At 45.0% G+C, this 22203-nt stretch overlaps 2 protein-coding genes across 5 annotated transcripts in view; one reads left to right on the top strand and one right to left on the bottom strand.

The window, feature by feature from the left end:
• Positions 1–12936, bottom strand: part of LOC149372201 (uncharacterized) — a 40909-nt gene extending 27973 nt beyond the window's left edge. For 2 of the 4 annotated variants that reach the window (XR_016286970.1, XR_016286972.1), the window contains exon 1: positions 5045–11683. Coding sequence is in view for 1 of the 4 variants with exons in the window: in XM_089566607.1 (XP_089422733.1) it covers positions 11681–12856 (1176 nt within the window). In the remaining 3 variants the exon portion in view is untranslated. Of the gene's footprint in view, positions 1–5044 lie in introns of all 4 variants that reach the window. The other 2 variants (XR_016286971.1, XM_089566607.1) reach the window with 2 other exon arrangements.
• Positions 2957–6731, top strand: LOC149372202 (uncharacterized). The gene has a single exon (XM_089566606.1). The coding sequence runs from the start codon at positions 3195–3197 to the stop codon at positions 4383–4385; it is 1191 nt and encodes a 396-aa protein (XP_089422732.1). The 5' UTR covers positions 2957–3194; the 3' UTR covers positions 4386–6731.
• Positions 12937–22203: the final 9267 nt, after the last annotated feature.

The raw sequence follows: 22203 nt of genomic DNA, 5'->3' as shown, positions 1-22203 counted from the left end.
AACTCTCCAGCCTGTTCACAAGATTAATAGAAAAACTAGATATTATAAAAACAATTTTCTGGAGATATAACAGTGACATTTTGCGGAAATAGTCGTTAAGTTATTTATAATGTGTTCCAATTACTTCATCCAAATACAAGAAAGAATAACAAAATTTTCGCTGAAAACTTTTCGCTTAAAATGCACTTGCCACTGAGAAAAAATGATATAATTGGAGCATAAATTCGACGAAATGTTGTGTCCTTTTCTTGCAACGACGATTTTTCTGCAGTATTGTAGTATTTTTCTGTAGTAGTGTAGCATTTCACAGCAGTCCTTTCGCTACGACAAGCGACAGCTCCACAATAGAGAAAATTCTGTTCTTACTACAAAAATTTCTATTTTTGCAAACAAGCGCATGGCCCAAAATACTACAAAAAATTTGTTGCGGCGACTGAACATTTTCTGTCGTTCTTCGACTGGGTTCCCGCTAATGTATGGTATGATGATGCATTTATAATATTTATAATATGCTGCAAGTGGCTTTTAACAAGCTACACCTGAGTAGAGCTTGGAGATGAACCCTCTTTTATACCCTTCCGAATTACAATGCGATTCGGAAAAACATTAAGTTGCATATTATTTGTATTTCTGTCTGTTATTTCACGCACAGGAAGATTCAAGTGAATAATTTTTATTGTTTATTTTTGCTGGAAGCATAGTTATATTTATTAGCAGTGACACTTTATTCTCAGGTGTATCCTCAAGCGTATTGTAAAAGGTACCAAGTTGACAGCTAATTCTTAGCTTCAACAGCCTGAATTCAACCAGGAAACAGATTTGGACCCGTTGCCTAAGTGGCAATCCTACGTCAAGCTCTGGTAGTCATGTGCAACGTATGTCTTACTGCTTAGACAATATTCCTGGGATGAGGAACGATGATCTCGCGTCACTGGTAACAGCGTCCAAGGAGTGAAGGAATGCATGAGTAAGCATTACGGTTACTGTATTACAAAAGTGCCTCAATACTAAGCAATATTTTTGTACTTCATGGCAGTAAATATAGTGTTCTCCCGCATAAAATATTGCCGGAGTAGGATGCTACGATGTAGCTCGTATCCCCAGCATATCAAAATTATTTCCCACTTTGTGCCTGCTTCTGAGGGGTGAAGATTTGGCAGTGCTTGTGAAACCACGCCCCCAACACATCCATCAGAAGTTGTACCGTCGATCACACCTGCCACGTAAATCTGGATTACTATACGGGACCCCATATGACGCAATCTTAATGCTTCCCACCCACATGTTCTACACAGCTCGAACATCAATGGACAGTATTTTCTACGGACACCGTGAGACGTTGGGAGCTTTTGTCTGCTAGATCATACGCTGAAGTCTACGCGATGACATTTACCTGCGATAAAGTCACCTATATTGCAGGGGCTTTGCGACATTACTTCCTGGATACGTATGAGAGTATGAGAGAGCTTCTTTACGAGCGCATTCCGACACCGTCCAAAGCACTGAATAAAGAAAACGCAACACTGCACTCCAACATACTATTCATCTACGGCACATTTATTTCACTGACGACTAATGTTTGCTCGCGTGCGAGGTGCATTTGTAGTGCACCTCGAAACAATAAGCATGCACTAGTTAAATTATATTTTACTCATATTCATTGTTGACTGTATAAATCATTTTTGATGCAGCATGCATAGTTGTCTGACACGCCTTTCTTTCTTTAAGTGTTGCGATGCTTTCCAGAACTTTTCAAGATTAACAAATCAGTTTTGTGTCAGTTATGGAACAGTATTACGGCAATGACTGTCCTATGTTAACGGTGCATTTTCCCCACGAATGATAGGTCTCTTGAAGGGACTTCAGTCTTGTCGTCATAGGCCGACAGTATGATCAAGAAGTGGTTCAGTTTCATTCGCAGACGCCATGTTGCATATGTTAGGACTACCTATATACTATACGAGAGCGTGGAGGCTACTGTCGTGCAGGAAACTGAGAAGGAGCTGTCGCTCTTGTTATCCATCATTTACCGGACGTGGTATTTCTCCCTCGTTGCAGTTACTCGCTGCATTATAAAAGGAGCTTAGCCATCTAATTTTATTTGCATTTTTTAAGGCGGAAGCCTTTAATGTCTCATCGTTGTAAGCAGCAGTTGTCGACAGAAAATGTCACGCTTTTCAATTGGTGGAAACGGTCGTGACGTCACAGTGCGCGAATTTCAAACGGGGTTAATTGCACTTTGGCTAGTAACCATACAACCAATTGAAGGGATCGTATAGTGATGCTCCAAGTGGGACTGAGCTTAGTTAACTGCTTGATTACCCAATTAGCCTAATTAGCTTTACTAGTCAGGCCATATAAATAAAAAAAAGCGATTAAGAAATTGGTCGAGCTCAGGAATCGAACCCCGGTCTTCGGCGTGAGAGACGAGCACGCTATCCACTCCGCCATGCCAGCTCTTTTTTTGTCTTTATTGCCTGTTTTGACAGATTACAACAGATCATAAACAGATGTTCTGCGCTGCACACTCAAACAACAAGAAAGGACATGTGTTTCACTCGCGTGAGAAAATCAAAACTGTCTCAGGGAACACAACTCTCCCATCAACTCGATAACTTCCCCCCGCAGGGAGGCGTCTGCAGCATGCAGACGTTGGTGAGTGGCGACACCACGGGGTTAACCCGAGCATCCGCAGGGACATCCCCGCAGGGGGATGATGGTGAACAATGCGTCACCACGGACCCGAGCATCCGCGCTTAGCCGTGCGTGGCATTGCCGTGTCCGGGGAAAAGGGGATCCTGGTGGTTGAGCCGATGCCGAGCGTTTGGACCCTTAAGGCCCCTCGGCGGAGGCAACACACCACTTTGGCCCCAGCTTCCTGTAGACGGCACCTCCGGCCTGACCCAACCGGGGGAAATCGGCAGTCGCCTTTTCCTGTCCTCCCCTCTATCTTTGATTTCCTATTTCCTTCCTTACAACTTTCCTGTATCCTCCTCTCTTCTTAGTTTTTTCCCTTTTTTCCTGGCGGCGAGGGTTAACCTTGTGTGGCCAACTAACCTGAGTTGCGTCATATTGGGTTATAGTTGAGGTGTACAGCTGGCGTGGGCAGGACTTGCTCGCAAGTTCCTGTCCCGTCCCCTCGTTGGGCTCCATGGTGGGTGGCTGGCACCACGGCCGAACAACACATATTTTTCATGGCTCCCCCCTTTTCCAAACCAGATCGCCCTCATAAAAGAGGGCGGAACGAGGCAACTGCAGAGTTTTTCGAAAAACCGAAACCATTTCCAAAATTTCACGTTCTTCATAGCGAAGAAACTGAAAAAACCGCAAGAACCATGTCCCCATTCTTAGTTGCAAAAAGTCTAACTGAGGCCTTGGGTCCCGGGTACAAACTGTCTAAAATGCCAAGTGGTGACCTGCTCCTTGAACTCAGAGACACTGCCCAATACTCAAAACTTTCCAGCCTAGTGTCCATCGGGGAAATCCCTGTATCAGTTACAGCACACCGATCTCTGAACACCGTCCGTGGTGTGATATCCGAAGCAGATTTCATTCACCTCACCGAGGAAGAGATGCTTGAAGGCCTCAAAGAACAGAATGTCATAAGTGTGTATCGTATCAAAATAAGAAAAGACAACAAAGAGATACCTACAAAGCACCTAGTACTGACTTTCAACTCAAGCACACTCCCCGAATCCATAGAAGCTGGCTACCTTAAAATAAATGTCAGACATTACATCCCAAACCCACGCAGGTGCTTCAAATGTCAACGGTACGGTCATGGGTCTCAAAGCTGCCGTGGCCGCGAAACTTGCGCTAAATGTGCATCAAAAGAACACGCTTCCGACAACTGTGAAGGAGCAGCACCTCGCTGCGCAAACTGTGAAGGCGATCATCCCGCCTATTCGAGGTCATGTCCATCGTGGAAAAATGAAAAAGAAATTGTTACAATCAAAACAAAACAGAATATCACATTTAAGGAAGCGCGACGACTGTTTTACGCAAAGAACAGCTTCAACTTTTCCACAAAAACAAACTTTGCTGATGTGGTGCGCAGGGGCGGCGCACCACACAGCACTCCGGCATCTGCCCAGGCCACCTTCACGGAGCCTGTGGCAGTGCCATCAACGCCCCAGGCAGAGACAGTGAACGCTGCTCTGCCATCCCCAAAGCAGGGAGCGCCGGCTCACGGGTCGGCACCCAGCAGGACTTCCCCCCGTCGGGGGAGGCCTGACACTAACACATCCGCGGCTTCCCCGCGGTCCACCAGCACCTCTAGTGAGGTGATGGAGGTAACTCCCGATCCGCCCGCTTTGCAGCGGCGGAACCGCTCTCTTGAGCGAAGAATAGACAGGACCCCAATAACGGGCCCAGAAAACAAGTAAATCCCTTCAATCCTCACTCAAAAATATAAACATGACTTTCCTACTTCAATGGAACTGTAGAGGATTGCTCAGGAATTACAATGATATCACACATTTTCTTGGCTCAATGTTTCCTGTAGCTTTATGTCTTCAGGAAACCAACCTCGGTCCACAACATACGAATATCCTGAGACATTATCAAACATTCCGACGTGATCGCGAGCATGCTAACAGACTCTCAGGAGGCGTCGCAATCGTCACTCAGAGCGGCGTCCCTGCTAAAAAAATCAATCTTAACACAAAACTGGAAGCGGTTGCGGTTAGCGTCGTGAGCTACAAAACCATAACTATATGTTCTCTATATCTTCCCCCTCACATGACATTAACAATACAAGATTTAGAAGGCTTGATAAATGAACTACCGGAGCCATTCCTGGTAGTTGGCGATTTTAATGCTCACTCACCGTTCTGGGGAAGCGAACGCTGTGACTCGAGGGGCCAAATAATCGAAGATTTTATCCTGTCAAATAATATCTGTCTTTTAAATACGGGAAAAGCCACATATTGCTGTCCAAGCTCAGCAAAAATGAGCTCTCTCGATTTAGCTTTCACATCACCATTACTTTTTAACGATTTTAAATGGGATGTTTTAAATGACCCCATGGGCAGCGATCACTTACCTACCGTCATCAGGCTCTCATCGTCCACTCCAATCATCCCCACAAGGCCACGGCGCTGGAAACTTCAGCTCGCCAACTGGTCACTTTTTACAAAAAGTGCCACTCTGGAAAAGGAATTTTGTGACGACCTTAGCACAGATGAAATTAATGAGAAGTTTACTGAATGCATAATATCGGCCGCAACACTCGCTATACCACAAACAACAGGACTTGCACAAAAGAAACACAAAGTGTGGTGGACAAAAGAATGCACATTAGCAAAAAAACAACAAAAGAAAGCCTGGAGCGCTCTGCGTCGATATCCCACTGCAGAGAACTTACTTACCTTTAAGAAGGCAAAAGCCAGAGCGCGGTATGTGCGAAGAAATGCAGAAAAAACCTCTTGGCAGAAATATGTCTCCTCAATAAACAGCTCAACAACATCAAAGAAAATGTGGGAAAAAGTTCGTAAATTTACTGGTGACCATACCCCTTTCACACTTCCTCTCTTGACAGCACCCGGGACACAAACATCTTTAGAAGAACAGGCCAACATATTGGGCGAACATTTTGCTGAGATCTCAAGCTCATCCAATTACACAAACACATTTCAGAAACACAAAGCAATAGCTGAAAAACAAAAATTTCCATCTGGAGCAGGTGTACACGAGGATTATAACCAGCCTCTCACACTACAAGAATTAAATAAAGTATTATCTTCTGGAAAAAAGACAGCACCAGGACCAGACAACGTGCATTACGCTATGCTTGCACATCTCTCCGAGGCTGCTGTAGAGGCACTGTTAAAATTCTTTAATAAAATCTGGATAACTGGAAATATACCTGACGAGTGGAAAAAAGCAGTCATAATACCTTTTCTCAAACCCGGAAAACCACCAACAAGTCCTAGCAGTTATAGACCAATAGCCCTCACCAGCTGCATTGCTAAATCTTTCGAAAGTGTAATAAACATTAGACTAACCTTCGTACTTGAATCTCGGCAACTACTAGATAAACACCAATGTGGGTTTAAGAAAACATGCTGCACCACAGATCATCTTGTCCGCCTAGAAAACACCATCCGGGAGGCGTTCATCCACAAGCAGCACTGTATTGGGGTCTTCTTCGACTTGGAGAAGGCCTACGATACTACGTGGAAGTTCGGCATCCTCCGTGACCTAGCAGAGCTAGGTATCCGCGGCAGGATGTTGAACTGCTTGAACGACTTCCTGACTAACCGCACATTCCGAGTCCGCCTAGGAGCAACTCTCTCCATGACTTTCACCCAAGAGAACGGCGTACCCCAGGGGTGCATTCTAAGCACGACACTCTTCATAATAAAAATGAATTCCTTAGCTAAAGAAATACCCAAGTCCATAATGTATTCAGTTTATGTAGATGACCTACAAATAGCATGCACGTCCTCCAGCATATCAACCTGTGAGAGACAAATACAAATCACACTAAATAAACTAGGTTCTTGGGCAGACAGAAATGGATTTAAATTTTCCCCTCAAAAAACAGTAGCTGTTCTTTTCTCATTGCGACGAGGCCTACAGGTCGATCCCAGTCTATACCTGAATCACACTGCGCTACCAATTAAACAAGAACACAAATTTTTAGGCCTAACTTTCGACAAGAAACTCACATTTCTACCACACATTAATAACCTTAAAAAGAAAGCTTCTCAAGTCCTCAATATATTAAAAGTTCTCTCACGGAAGCGGTGGGGGTCCGATAGAGCAAGCCTTTTACAAATATATCGCTCTCTGGTGCGCTCCAAGCTGGACTACGGGTGCATAGTATATGGTTCAGCGAGAGCATCCTACTTGAAAAGATTAGACCCCATTCATAATCTTGGTTTGCGCCTATCATCTGGAGCGTACAGAACATCACCAGTAGCCAGCCTATACGTTGAAACTAATGAGCCCGCTCTTGAGGACCGAAGAATCGCACTAACATGCACATACGTCTTAAAAATCCGTTCTCTTCCGAAACATCTCTGTCATCCAGTTGTCACCAAGTGCCCATCTAAAAGATTATTCATCAACAAACCACATTCTATCAGACCATTACTGCTGCGCTTTGAAGATAAATGTGAAGAGCTAACAATACTAGATGCCCTACCGAATATTGCACAAAGGAATGAATATTTACCACCATGGTACAGCCTGCCTTCAGTATGTGACCTCACAATGACACATTTAGATAAAAAGCAAACGCCAAATGAGTACATATTACAGGAATTCTTTGCACTACAAGAAAAGTATCACACTTACATTGAATTTTATACCGATGGCTCAAAAACAGAAAGTCACGTTGGAAGTGCAGTAATCCAAGGAAAAAACAAACAGATAATGCGACTACCAGAATTCGCATCGGTTTTTACTGCTGAGTGTTATGCCATCTTTGTAGCTGTAGAAAAAATAGTAAGAGAAAACATCAAAAATAGCATCATTTACACCGATTCCCTGAGTATGCTCAAAGCACTGCACTCCAGAAATGCTGCTGAACCCATAATAGGTAACATCATACATAACATTGTTAAAATCACAAAACAAAAACATAACATTAAATTCTGCTGGGTTCCTAGCCATGTTGGAATCGTAGGTAATGAAAAAGCAGATGTATGCGCTGCACAAGCCCGGAATGGCCAAATAAAACAAGTGAGCATACCGCACAGGGATTGCTTAAAGTTTATCAACAGTAAACTCAGAAATAAGTGGCAGGCCGCATGGCAAGATCACGTAAACAACAAATTAAATTCTGTGAAACCAATTTTAGGGGAATGGCAATCATGTAGGCATCAAGAACGTTTTACCGAAGTTATTTTATGTCGGCTCCGCATTGGACACACCCACCTCACGCACAACTTTCTGCTAGCCAAACAAAACAAACCTCTCTGTGAAATGTGTGGTGCTGAACTCACAGTGAACCACATTTTAATTTCATGCATAAAACTAGAAGAACTAAGAAAGAAATATTTCACAACATTTTACAGGGAAAGCATCCCATTACACCCCATGCTACTCTTAGGTGATCGAGCACTGGTTGATATTTCATGTATTTTTAGGTTTCTCAAGGAAACCAACGTTTTAAACAAACTATAAGTATTTTTAGAAAGCTTCACCATTAACAAAAACTCTAACCTTGTGTTTGGCGCAGCATAGCCTCAGTTGCTTTTGCGCCATAAAAATCAATATAACTAACTAACTAACTAACTCGATAACTTCATCTCCAAAACATAGCTCCTTGTACACTTCACGTAGCTTAAATATGTTTTCTTTGAAGTAATCGCGGACAGAACGCGCATCTTCATCACAGTGTCGTACAGCCATCCTGCTTCGCCAAATACTGTGCAGGCCAAGCAGGAAAATTACATCATATTTATAAAGATCCGGCTCTATGTCCAGGAATCGTATCCCATACGGCGTTAGGGGTAAGTCTTTCTTTATTGTACGCTGGAGCACGTCCCAAAAGAGCAGCGCATCCCAGCAATCAATAAAAACGTGTTCTATTGACTCTGGTTTGCGACACAACAAGCAGTCAGCACCCCATGGTAGAAACAATCCCTTTTCCTCCATCCATGTTTTAACCGGCAACGTCCCAGTGTGTAACTTGAAGAAAAACGTCTTCACACCCGCTGGCACCAACATTTTTTGTACTCTTTTTAAAACATTTCCTGCTTGGCCTCCACTATACATAGATCGATAGATTGGCTCCGGGAAGACAGAGTCGAGCAAATCTTTTAACAATTTCTTACGCGTGACATTAGAAAGATATTCCAAACTGAAGCGCGCATTCAGAAACCGGAAAGCAAAGACCACTTCTTTCAAAAACCTACTTGCACTGTATCTCATCCCGTCCACACTGGAAATAACAGTTTGGCAAAGCCGAAGAAAGCCTCACTTGAATAAATGTCCGCAGGAAAGGGTCGCGTTGATCTCGAAGAAACAGAAATCTTGACACCACCTGCCTCAGGTACAAGTGTGGCAAGGAAAGACCCCCTTTTCTCAAACGCAGAAATAAATTATCACGTTTAGTCCTCTCCCATGAGGACTGCCAAACAAAAACTGCGAAGAGACGATGAAACTTTTGAATGCTAAGTCGAGAGCATGAAAGGACCTGCAACAAATAGCACACTTTTGAAACCAGATATACATTGCATATGTTTGCGCGCGTGAATACAGACAGTTCCTTCCCCGACCATTTCTGTGCACGCGTGGAGAGTTCTTGAATTTTCTCCTTCCAAAAGTCATCGTTATCTCGATACTTGTCAAGAGGTACACCTAGGTATTTGGAAGGAACATGTGACCATTTTACACTTGCATGAAACAAAGGCGCTGATGCCCAATTCCCATGCCAAAGGCCCGCACACTTGTCCAGGTTAACAACGCTATTGGTTACATCACAAAATCTACGAACAACCGACATCGCATGTTCTATGCTGCTGTGGTCACTACAGAAAACTGCCACATCATCGGCATAAGCCAATACTTTAATTTCACATGCTTCCAGTTCGAAACCACGAATACAGCTGTTATTTATTACATTTCGGCAAAGTGGCTCCAGGTACAGAGCGAAAAGTAGCGGTGACATTGGGCAGCCTTGCCGCACGGATGCTCTAACGGCAATTCTGTCTGTGAGCTCTCGGTTAACAACCAGATTCGTGGTACAGTTGCTATAGGCCATTTTAACCCCTTTTAAAGTAACTTCTCCAACACAGACATGTTCAAGGATTTTAAAAAGAATGTCATGACATACACGGTCAAATGCCTTCTCTAAATCAATTTGCAACATTGCGACTCGCCTAAAGTCAGCGTCACAGCATTCTAGTATACTCCGAGTGACATGAACATTCGTGAAGATGGTCCGCCCTTGAATTCCACACGTCTGGTGGGGGCCAACCAAGATGTCCATAACTGATTGTAAACGTTTGGCTAATACTTTCATAAAAATTTTATAATCAACATTAGTAAGCGTTATCGGCCGATAACCTGTAACTTGCTTAAGCTGAGCAGGATTGTCAGTTTTCGGTATAAGTACTGTATGTGCACGAGAAAACGACGGTGGTAAAATACCAGTTCTAAATGACTCTTCATAAACGCGTTGCAAAATGAGAGCAGTTTCACGTTTGAACGCCTTATAAAATTCTGCTGTTATCCCGTCAGTACCTGGCGATTTCCCCAAGTGAAGCTCATCAATAGCGCATTCCAATTCCGCTGTTGATAAGTCGGCAGACAGGATGTCAGTGTCTTCACTGGTCAGTCGGGGTAATAGACTTAAAAATTCATCCTGAAAGGCCTGTACATCTGCCGATTTGGAAGCGAACAAATCACGGTAATGCTCACTGAAAGCCTCCCTTATCGCCTTGGGATTGTCTGTCAGAATGCCTTTGTTTTCAATTTCTACGATATCTTTTCTTCTAGCGTATCTTTTTTCTGTCGTCAAATTTCGCCTACTGGGCATATCATCTGCCAGCAAGCGATCTGCTCGTGCACGAATTGCAGCTCCCTGAAACAATGTCGCATCGATAACCTCAAGCTTTGCTTTAACTTCGCTGATAAGGTCACTGTATAGTCCCGGAGCTCTATTTTCCTCTGTAATTAATTCTTTCAACATCTGTTTTAGGTTCTTCTGTTTCGCTTTCTCAGCGTGCTTGATTTCTACGGACCTTTCAATAGCCCTCATTTTGACATCAATTTTGAATTCCTCCCACTTTTCTGCCCAACTTTTTCCATAATTCAACCGAACTTCTTCTAACACGTTCTTTGTTTCTAAAACAAACGAATCGTCCTTTAGTAACTTTGCCTTCAGTTTCCACAAGTCCCAGCTGAATTTCGCTTGAGGTGTCACATTCCTGCCAATGGTGAATATGACACAACAGTGATCGCTAAACGTAACCGGTTCGACGATGTAGTTATCGCAAATTGCCGCCAGCTCAAGGGAAACGTAAGCTCTATCTAGCCTAGCATGACTACGCCCTTGAAAATGTGTATAATGACGCCTCATTCCGCCCTTTGCAAACTGGGCTACGTCTTGAAGTGAATACTTTTCAATGTTTTCTTTCAAGAAAACAGCACTTTCGCTTTCGGTGACTGTTGAGCCTGATCGGTCATCTGCACTGAGAACACAATTGAAATCCCCTAGAAGAATGACAAGTCTATTGCATTCCAGATACGCACATAGTTCCCAGAAAAACAAAAGTCGTTCACGGGGTTTCGTAGGAGCATACACACAGATAACTCTCAAATATTCCTCCCCGTACAACAGATCACAGAGCACAAACCTTCCCCTCGTGCAATACACCACTGCTTGTTCCTCGATATTAAGACTGTTCTTAATTAACAGAACACAGCCCGCTGATGTCCCCACTGCATGACTAGCACGCACGTTATATCGCGGCTTGAACTGCGCAACCATAGCGTCTGTCGCGCTCGCACTCTCTACCTTTGTTTCTTGTACTGCAAGAATGTCCAGGTCTATCTCATAGAGCAGGCGCCTTAGCTGACATTGTTTACGTCTAGCTGCTAGTCCACGCACGTTTAACGTGCCGCATTTTAAATTTGACGGAAGACAAGCCATGCTGAAAATCCTGAGCACAAAAAGGTACAAGTCCCTTACCAGGCGTACGCCTTACCCTCCGAGAAGGGGCGATTAATCAGCGCTCCTTGCGCTGCGCACGGGAGACGCGGACGATGAACGACACTCAGGCACATACTTCCCCTTGGCCCCGGTGGGTCTGAGCCACTGGCGCTCAAGGCGTTGAGACCTGACCTCGGTGGAAGGTTGTGAAGGGGACGGCAACACCGTCTTGGCACGCTTAGCCGGACCGAAGGTGTCATGTGATGCCCTTTCATCCTCGACTGGCTCCGCTTCGGCGTTCATGGCAAACGCCTGGTCACTCATCGGCGGCGTTTCAGTCGCGTTGCTCAAAGCTCGTTGTTCGTTCGGCGTCTTGCTCGAAGTTTCCATGTTTCCGTTGGAGACGCTTCCCTGTTCCCCAGACGCACTCTTCTTTGGACGGTCATCAGGGGCCGCCGTTTCAGCTTCCTCAACGTCCATGATATCCTCTTTATCGTCACAGTCCTCTGAGGCCGCCCCTATCACATTAGCGTACGTACGTATGCAGTCCTCACGGACATGACCAAAGGCTCGGCACTTAGTGCAGCGAGGCGTCTGGCAGTCGCGGCGGATATGCCCGCGTCTGCGACATCGGAGACAAACAGGCGCCCTACCGGGCACAACCACAAGGACGGAGCCCCCGTAGAATTTGAAAAGATGCGGTAGCTCCTCCGCCGTGACTCCCTCTTTAAGCACCATTCGAGCGACACGTGTTGTCGACTCCGCCGATTCAAATCCTGGAACACTCCATTCCTCATGCTGAATTTCCATCACTTCCCCAAACTCGCTCAGGGCCTTCCGTAGGGTGTCACTGGGTATGTGAAATGGCACCCAGTGAATCTTCACCTTGATCTCCTTTCGACAGGGATCAATAATGGCACAGTAACCGCCTTTCACACTCAGGCCCCCGGCCGCAAGTACAGTGTCCTTCGCCTCCTGGGTGCGGAACCTCACGAGCCAGAGGTGGCTCATCTGGTAAGCGCCAATGCCGCTGACATCCCTAAGGACGCCGGCATCTTCTAATGGTTGACGAAAGTCCTCTATTCGATACGGACGCTTCGAGGTATCACCGTGCAAGAAAACACACAAACGCATACCTTCGTCAGCCGGCAGTGACGGTAGCAGAAAGCGATAACCAGGAGGTGGTCCAGACACCGATTCATCCCGACCAACAAAGGCCGTTGCGACACCTCGCCCGGAGCGAGCCATTTCTGCGTCCGTCTAGCAGGGCAGCCAGAAGCAGAATCCCTGCGCCATAGCGGCGATGTCGAGCCGTCGTTCTGCCCGCCATGCCAGCTCGATGGTTCGGAATGAACAAAGGCGCGTCTAGTGAATACGGTGTCTTCACTCACTCTCATCCTCCTACATTCCCTTCAGGCGAGGTTTAGGTGTCCACCGACAAATGAGAGACAGATACATTTCCTTTCCTCAAAAACCAATTTACCGACGAGCGAGGCGTAGAACCGAATGGGTGATGGCGTTCTATGGACTCCTCGGCAGCGTTGCAAGACGCTGTCGCGTTCCACTCTTAGGGGCGAAGCTTAACATCTTAACCACACATCAGTGACCACACTTTAGGTCAAAAAAGTGCCCCCCTGAATTTTGTGAGACAGTTACTGCGTAATTTCCTTTCCTCAAATACAATTTTCATTTTCGTCATTACGGCTCCTCTTTATCTATCTTCTTTCACTCCCACTTCCTCCCTTCCTCTACGGTGCGGTTCAGGTGTCCACCGAGATGACAGAGAATTACTGCGCCATTTCCTTTCCTCAAAAAGCGTTGCGTTCAAAGGGCAAGGCATCGCGCCGAACGGGTGGTGGCGTTCCATGGACTCCCTGGCAGCGATACAACGCGCTGTCGCGTTCCACTCCTAAAGGCGAAACTTAAGCGTCATTAATTAGCAGTTAATTAGTATTCAGGCATTAATCAGTAATTAACAATTAATTAGTGATTTGCCATCACTTAGTAATTAGTACTCAAATATATGTGACGCAGTGCCACAGAAACAGCGAAGGTGGTGCGGAAAACGCTTCCGCCTCTACCCACTTTAGACAGTCAAAGTGCCCCCTGAACTTTTTTTCTTCTGTGTACATTACACATAAGTATACACAGATCATGACGTGGTATTCACCAGCAGTCGCTTATTTATATATAATTGAATTTATTCGCTGATGCTGTTTCTGTTTTGATTTCAACAACCGAACGATGGCTACTACATCAAAGGTGTGTTTCGGCGACTTGAGGCACGAAGAAAACTGTAATACAATTAGCGATGTCATTTTTTCTATTTCTGGCTTTTGAGAAAGGGAGGCAGGATTATACTGTAGTTTTTTTTTTTGTTTTCATGCCTACTGGGGCCAAAACCCACATTTGACGTCCCGGCCATCTTTTGGTTGTTCAAACTGAAGCCGAAACAGCATAAGAGAACAAATTCAATTATAAATTAATTATTAGCTGTAGGAGAATGTCACGGAGTGATAGATGTATATTAATGTCGAGCACATCACTACAAAAAAGAATACTTGCGAGGAAAAATTTTGAGTCTATATTCCTCTAGGCGTAATTAAATCTCGTATACTTTGCACGCACTCAGTACAAGCATGTTGTCTGCATGGTGGGTGAATGATGTGCTGTTCGGCCATGCTTATCGAATGTTTTCGTGAATCAGTAGAGAACAGCGAGTAAAATATTGCAGCAATTGTTTTGTACCTATGTGCGTACGCCACATTGATCAAAGGGTACCATTTCCACCCTGTTGCAACCTGAATGCGTGGTTTTCGTACGAGTGATCTAAGAATCTTATTTGCTCTAAGAATCTTATAAGGGCACTGAAATGTTCGGGTCAGCTCAAAGAAAATGCTGAGGGGAAAAAAAATGTTGTCATGCCTTATGTGCATGCGTTGTCGCATCGTTTTAAAAGGATAAGGGCCAAGTATGGCGTGAGGGTTGTTTTTTCTGCTCCTAATAAGCTGGGTAAGTTAGGAGGAGCAGTTCAGAGAAAGAAGGAAGGTGCCAAACGGAAGTCTGTCTGCAAGGTGAACCACGTGAACAAGTTCGTTAATTGCAAGATGGGGTTGTATACCAAATTCCATTATCATGTGGCCGCACTTACATAGGCCAGACAGGCCGTTGAATCAATGTTAGGCTTATGGAGCATGCCAATTCACTGCAGAAGAAATACACTTACCGGGCAAGTCATTGCAGTGTATGCAAATGCGTGCCATTCTTTGACGATACAAAATTGTTATTTTTTCATACTGACAACACTACAAGAGAAGTCACCGAAGCATTCCACATCACTAGAAAATCGAATGGTTGCGTCAACAAAACTTCTTTAGCTTTGTCAACGAAAAAAATGACTTTGCTGCACAAAGGGTAGCTTGGACGCAGGTACAACACGTGCGATTTTCGTGGCTTGCTGATCTTATATCAATTTTGATGTATGACTGTGCGCACGTGTGCCCATTTTTGTATGTATATATTGAAATTTTTCCTTCAAATAAACTCAATTGTAAGTTGAGCGCCGTGTTTGTCTATTCCTCTGTCTGGTCCTGTTGCTTAGCGCTGTTTGAATTTACTTGTCACCGAAGGTTGCTTTGGTTGACTGGTTGCAGGCCGGTAGTTCTTGGACCCCGGCGGTATCTTCGGCCAGTCGAATGATTTCTTGTTGGGCTCTTGGGTCCCAGCTTCGCAGAATGGTCTCCCAGGCGTCTTTTGTTCTGCTTTTAGCTCTGCCTGGTGACTTCTGACATTTCCATATTATGTTATCTTGCGATCCCCTTCCACTGCATTTCTCTCATCTTGTTTCCGGCCATATATGGTTCATCAGAGCTTGATTGATTATGCGTTTGTCAGGAGCTTTCTCCGCACTGTTGCTTCTTCTTTTCCCAGCTGGGGGTCTGGTGGTGGTGGGGCCCTCCTGATTAGTCTATAGTGTTGTGTTATTTTACTGCAGTTTGTTAGATCCTCTTGTTTGTCTTGCCCCGGTGGCACTCCTCCATCCTAGTGTGTGAGTTCTGGGGCTAGTTTGTGTGCCGCCTCGTTTCCGGGCACGCCTGCATGAGCTGGAGTGAAAACAAGGATGTTTGGTTTGGTTTATGGGGTTTAACGTCCCAAAGCGACTGAGGCTATGAGAGACGCCGTAGTGGAGGGCTCCGGAAATTTCGACCACCTGGGGTTCTTTAACGTGCACTGACATCGCACAGTACACGGGCCTCGAATTTCTCCTCCAAAGAAATTCAACCGCCGCGGCCGGGATCGAACCCGCGTCTTTCGGGCCAGCAGCCGAGCACCATAGCCACTGAGCCACCGCGGCGGCGCAAAACAAGGATGTATCTCTTGACTGTGCTCCAGCAGTGTAGCTCTTGATTTCGTTCTTGCTCTGACTATGTATACTGACACAGTCTGAGCAAGGGCCAGCGCTATTGCAGCCTCTCCCGCTGCCTGTACCAGAAAAATTCCTCAAATCGACTCCTGTGTCCTAACAGTCGAGTGAGCAATGGGGCCGATGGTGAAGCGCCCCCTGCTGGCAACGGCGGTAACTAGGACGGAATATTTCTTCCAGACCATGCTGTGTGCCTTGTTTTGCATCGCCAGCATTCCAGACCTATTGAATGCAAGGTACGGAGAGCTATCGTACTAGCACCTCCGAAAGTAGGCTTCCATAGAAGCTATAAGAGGTCCACTATACGGCTTTGAAGAAAGCCCCTTGGGTTCTATACTTTTGACAAAGGGTGTACTTAAATTCTCGCATCTATTGCGCTTTGATCATCGGCAAAACCTGTTTTCTTACAGTTCATCCGCTTCATCAGACGACGGGCGGAATTAAATCTGTTTTCTGTGCACTGATAAACGACACTCATCATGAGGTTGCATTTGCCATCACAAGAAAAATCTGCTACCTGCGTAGGGAGACTTATCGCCCTTTTAGGGGATCGTTTAAGGCAGTAATGTAGCGGTACTTCGTCTCGAAACTGGTTCGCTGTGAAGTAGAACGAAGACCGGCAGTCCACGGCTTTCAGCAGTGCGCCGGTCTCACTCGCTCAAGAGCAAAACAGGTTGTATGAAAATGTCGCCTCTTGCTCTCAGCCTTCGCTCCAAATTAGAATAAGTGGACGAACGGTGTATAAAAAATATGCATGAAAAGGCCACGCATACGTAATGCGGAAAAGGATCCAAACACATATTTTGAAATAAATTACAAAACACCGGCCGGAAGTGTGAGCATTTGCGAAAAATAAGAGCAGCTATCGAAATGATTTGCGCTGTGTTTCAACCTCAGAAAGCTATGCACGAAAATGCGCAGGTGTCGTCGCGAAAACCGCGCTGATGACGGCTTGAAAAGGCGCACGCCTACTGAACACTATGTTTGTGTTCTGCCTACTTAACATATTCAACATGTTTGTGCCTACTCAACATATGTTTGGGTCGCTAGTCTTCTCAAGTTGTTGCGTCCTAGCGCTGACTTTTATCGACTCAATGCATGATGTAGCACCCGGTCCAGACAAGCCCGTTTTTTAGTGCATTCCGTAGTGCATTCACCGCTGTTCTTTGCATGTGGCAGATGAATGCAATTAGCTGCCACGAGTACCAGCAGATTGCTATGGTTGGCGGTGCGAAGAGAGACACGTTACGTTTTTGTCCAATTTGAGTGAAAAATTTAGTGAATTCTTGTAAAGGAGTTCGCGGAAATCTCGAGACCATCCAACTATGCAAGCTCGTTTGCTTCCTTTTGAAAGCAACAGAAAACAAAGTTTTCTCGCACATATTTACTTACGACGAAAAGGGAAGCAGACAACTATAAGATTCAAGCGAAATTTCGTTTTCGGGCAGCACCCACCCAAAAACTGTTCTAAGCAATAGCGCGAACAGGACAAGGGGCCAAGAACGAGCAGACACACTCTTGGTCCCTCGTCCTGTTTGCGCTATATCTTCGAAGTATGAACCAACAAGCCCGGATTTCAACGTTGTCAAAATTTTGTTTCATGCAGTGACTTAGCGCAGACACGCTCTGGCTGTGTATGTTCAGGCTGTCAGCGACAAAATACTCAACTGTATTTGAGATGGGTCTGTCGAAGATGCCATAAAACTGACGGACTGGTTTTTGTTGCCGAAAAAAAATTTATTAAGCATTCGTTCAAATGAAACTCGTGAAACAAGGGTGATGAAAATCAAACTACGACCACACAGAACGTAGAAAAAGGGCTGAGCAATCCTCTCGCTAGAAAAAAAAAGAACAACTCGTGGGGCGCTGGTCCACAGGCGCGCACAACATTACTGGCCACTACGTATTCTTAGCCTGCTCTGGCAGCTTTCGCCTAAGCTGGAAAAGGCGTCAACCAGAACCGAAGCTCTGGATGATAAAACTCCTTGTCCAGGTTGGTAATGTAATGGGTCGTCAATCATGCGACGTGTTTTGTGTGCTGCAAGTTTTTAAATAGAAATTTGTTATTCCACTTATTCTGAGAACAAACGTTTCTTGACTTTAATAAATTTTACCAACCAATAGAGAGCGAAACTAAATTTTTCGCTAAAATTTTCGGGGTAATCTCTAACTTTGGTGCCGTTAAAATCAAATATATTCATGTTGGCTCGATACACATATTCACTGGCCGCGACACGCACAACATGTGACAAAACACACAAAAAATAAAGCTACTATTTTACGAAAGTGACAACACTGCTTCATTGCCGATCGTAAGCTCAAGCATGCGGGAGCTTTGATATTTTACAAAAATTTGTTAGTACTTACAAATGAATTGTGTTTCGAAGTAGTTCAGATTTCTGAAAATCTGCGATTAAAAATGATTGATTGTCATGTGGGATGGCTTATTCGATATGTTACCGCTAGAATGTGTCCTGCGGAGGTGTAGGCGTTTATAGCGCTGATGACGTTGTGGGCTCGTGGTGTTTTTGACTTCTGTCAGAAGCGTTGCCGTCATCTCCTTCCTTCAGTAAAACTATTCACTGAACCTTCTCCGTGTGACTTTTGGTTTGCTTCCAATGATTCCCGTGCATCTATTCTGTTTTATTCAGCGTTTAGATGCCGGGTTTGTTCATTAAAGGAGTGAAGCGCCAATCAAATCACATGTCTAAGGCAACAAATGAACCTAAGATGCAACTCTGCTACCAGTCGTATTAGGCCGCACTTCGCAGACGTCTCTCATGAATGGCGAGACGGATCCTGCGAGTATTCTGCCGCGTACGTCGACATCGCTCGTGCTATACTGAGTAAGCTTGACCGGAGTTCTAGTAAAGGGCCTGGCTTTTCTGTTTAAGGTGTGACTGAATCTGCAAGGGGGCCATCAAGGTTTCTTAATCCATTTGAATCACATTTTTTAGGTAGTGAGTAGTAGAAAACCTAAGTTTTTGCTTGCCGGTATCCGATTCCTCGCATGACATTGCGTTCACACAAGCGCTCAGTGTTCTTTAGAGCAGCGGCTACCGGAAAACCTTAAATATTAAGAGGCTTGTTAAAATCCTGTTAGGTTGAACGTGAAGTCTGCTAGCTAAGGCTAGGAGAAGAGAACAAACCCCGCTAAGCTGTAAGGCTTGTGATGATTCACAGAGGAGCGCAGAAACTGGGGCATCTTGTTCAACGCTCCGAAAGTCAAGCGAAGATAGCATTACCGTGTAAACATAAGGATTGAGGGAAAATAAAATTTACAGGAAACTACGATATGGTTTAGACACGTGAGTGTCACAGAATGTGCAACTCGTTTCAGCATGGTACACAAACCGACTACTGGGCATGCATGTAGGGCCTTTCGATCGCTTCGGGCAGGACACTGTCGGCGACCGATGTGAGCACATTATTTTTGTGTAGTTAGCACGAGCCTGTGCGCATGGGGGAAGGCTCCTCGAAATGGGCGCGAATTATCATCTGGCTGCACTACAAGAATGGGGACCGATATCCTCCAGAGCCTTGAACAAGCCGCGGATGAGAAATAAATGGCTCCGAAATGAGAATATGACGGAATGCATGGCTTGGTCAGTGAGCCTTTAATTCGAACGTTCACTCCAAATAAGTACGTTTGGCCCAATTTGTTATGTATTGGTCATAGACAAAGGATATTCGAGATAAAAAAAAGACTACATATAATACTCGTACAGACTGGCATTGTCAAGCAACTTAAACAAATATATTGAGTGAAAAATAAATAACTGCGTTCATAAGAGGTGATGACGACAGTGATTATTTACGAGTAGGGGCACCTGCGGCCAAAGAGCACAATGGCACAGTGTTTTTTCGTTCGCTCAAGTTTGGGTCAAAGACCCATTTTTCAAGCATTTCACCCTGAATAAGCCGAGCACCAGGCCAGGAGAAAGCTTGTTTCCATTGTATGACAGGTGGGTGCCCGGCCGCACTGGGGACCGAACCCCGCACGTCCCGCATGCGAGGCGGATGCTCAAACCACCAGGCCACCGCTGCGGTCACGTTTCTTAAGAAAGAAAATATCGAAAAGCAAAATTTTTAGAAGTGCGCAACTACGTAGTTAGACCCCTTGGAAACAAGCCGGGAAAAACAGCGCGAATTTTACGACCACTTTCGCATAATCCGTTCCCCCGCATCGCTCCGGAAGAGAAAAGTCCGAAAACAGCTTACCTTTTTACGATGCAGACTGCTTTTTTTTTTTTTGGCCAAAGACTTACTTTAAAAAAAAAAAAAAGATGAACAACGGGGTGTCTTGGCTGGAAGCTGTATGACACTATGTGCGCTACCACGATCCTCCCGGGCACTTCAACAGAGGTCATACAAGGTGAAAACGGCCTTCCCATTTGCAGCCCTGTTTCCTTGGCCTTGCGGCAGAAGTCGTCAAGGCGTTAATGGTCTTGCCGACGTCACGAATGCCATGTCATGAATCTCTTGAGCACGGATGCGGTACTGTGGGGGTATTTGTGCTTGCGGCGCTAACAACCCTTCGGTTCTAATGGGCACGAGCACTGCAGCCGTCCCACACAACGACGCCTTTCGTGACGGCTTCAGGAAGCAAAACGCTGGAAGTCGTTTCGGGGTGTTTTCAGAGCAGATGCTATCGTTTCATGACGGCAGCAGGCATATCATAGCGAGCTATATATGTATATCGAATATGCGACATGCACTGAGCCACTTGTATGGCATGTGTGACGGGAGCCAACAGCCACCGAAACCGCGAAATTTTGAGGTCGTGGGTTCAGATCCCAATAGCGGCATGTGATTGTTTTCTCTTCTGCTTTTATCAATCTCCCATTGACGAAAAACTACAAATTAAAAAAAAGATATCTCTTGTGCTGTTTGGTTTCGGCGGCTGTTGGCTTCCGTCATATATGCCATAACAAGCACCTCTTTTCATTTCAATTGTAGGCTTGTACAGCATGTGACAAGCATGACAATGTAGAGGCATTTTTTTTTTTCAGCATCTATAACCGAGTGAAAGCTCTTCCGCGGGTTGCAGTTCTTCTCAAAGCCTAGCTCTCCTAAGGCAAGAGGAACTATCCTCTTTTCTTCTCCAGATAAGCTGATTCTGGCAGAACTGGCTCAATCTGGATACGCTGGAATACATGCAGTGAATGCAAGAAGCAACAAATGTTAATGCAGCCAAGACTTTTCCTGTTTAATGAGATGAAAGCTTTCTTTGGCGATGACTTTGTGCGCCTCCAATAACGGTATTGCGTAGAAATGGTTCTGAAATTCCTCGTGTCATAGCCGTCCGCACTGCGGTACCCTTGTCCAGAATAGCAGTATATCGGGCATTTAGGCAGTGATATAAACTCAGAAACATAAATGGGTCTAGATAAATGAAAACAACTGTTTAGTACAATTACAGTGATCCAACGCACTTGGAAACACATGAAAGACCAATGTGACCTCTTGTTTTATAACAGTGCTATAAAATTTGTGTTCATGCGCAGGTTACAATTTGGCGCCAATGCAATGCATATAGGTTGTATAAAAAGTTAGTTAGCGTGTAACAGTGATCTTGGACCTGTCTTCAGCTCCAAGTGGAGGGTGCATGTATTTTAAGAAAGAAGAATTGCCAAAAAAATTGCTTTGGGTTTGTCTCTGAAAAAAAAAATGAACGCTTCACTGGTGTGTCGATGAAATGTAAAAGCCCCTCATGCTTTGGCCAAAGTACTTTCAAGCAGCATTGCTAAATAAAAAAAAAATGAATTCAGAAGTGTAAGGGTAACTCGTTTTCCCCACATACTTCGGCTCCTACAAAAATCAACAATTACTTCTACGGCCACCTGTCATTTGAGGAATATTCAACAGCACTATGAACTCTATGCGTGGAACCACGGGCTTTTTTTTCACCTGCGTAAAACAAAATGCAGTTCGCTGGAGCCGCTCCCGTACAGAGGCGAGGAAGGCGTCAAGATTCAAGAATCTGCCAGAGTGTGGTCGCTATCTTGAGCATTTTACGCGTCGAAATAAGTAGTATAGTGGACGACGTAAATTGGCCGTGTTGTAAGGTTATTGCATCTCTTTGAAATTTATCCCGAGTTTCTTTGCGAGATCTCGACAATGAACTGCTTCACGCTTTCTGCTCAGAGCTTTTGTTACGTCAATGCATTTT

Source organism: Amblyomma mixtum, chromosome 1 (genome assembly GCF_055824585.1).
Source record: "Amblyomma mixtum isolate Tamu chromosome 1, ASM5582458v1, whole genome shotgun sequence".
In the NCBI taxonomy this organism is placed as follows: Eukaryota; Metazoa; Arthropoda; class Arachnida; order Ixodida; family Ixodidae; genus Amblyomma; species Amblyomma mixtum.
This window is presented reverse-complemented; position numbering and strand designations above follow the sequence as displayed.

Coding starts and splice junctions, on each gene's coding strand:
- LOC149372202 (XM_089566606.1), top strand. CDS start 3,195: ATGGCTCCCCCCTTTTCCAAACCAGATCGCCCTCATAAAAGAGGGCGG.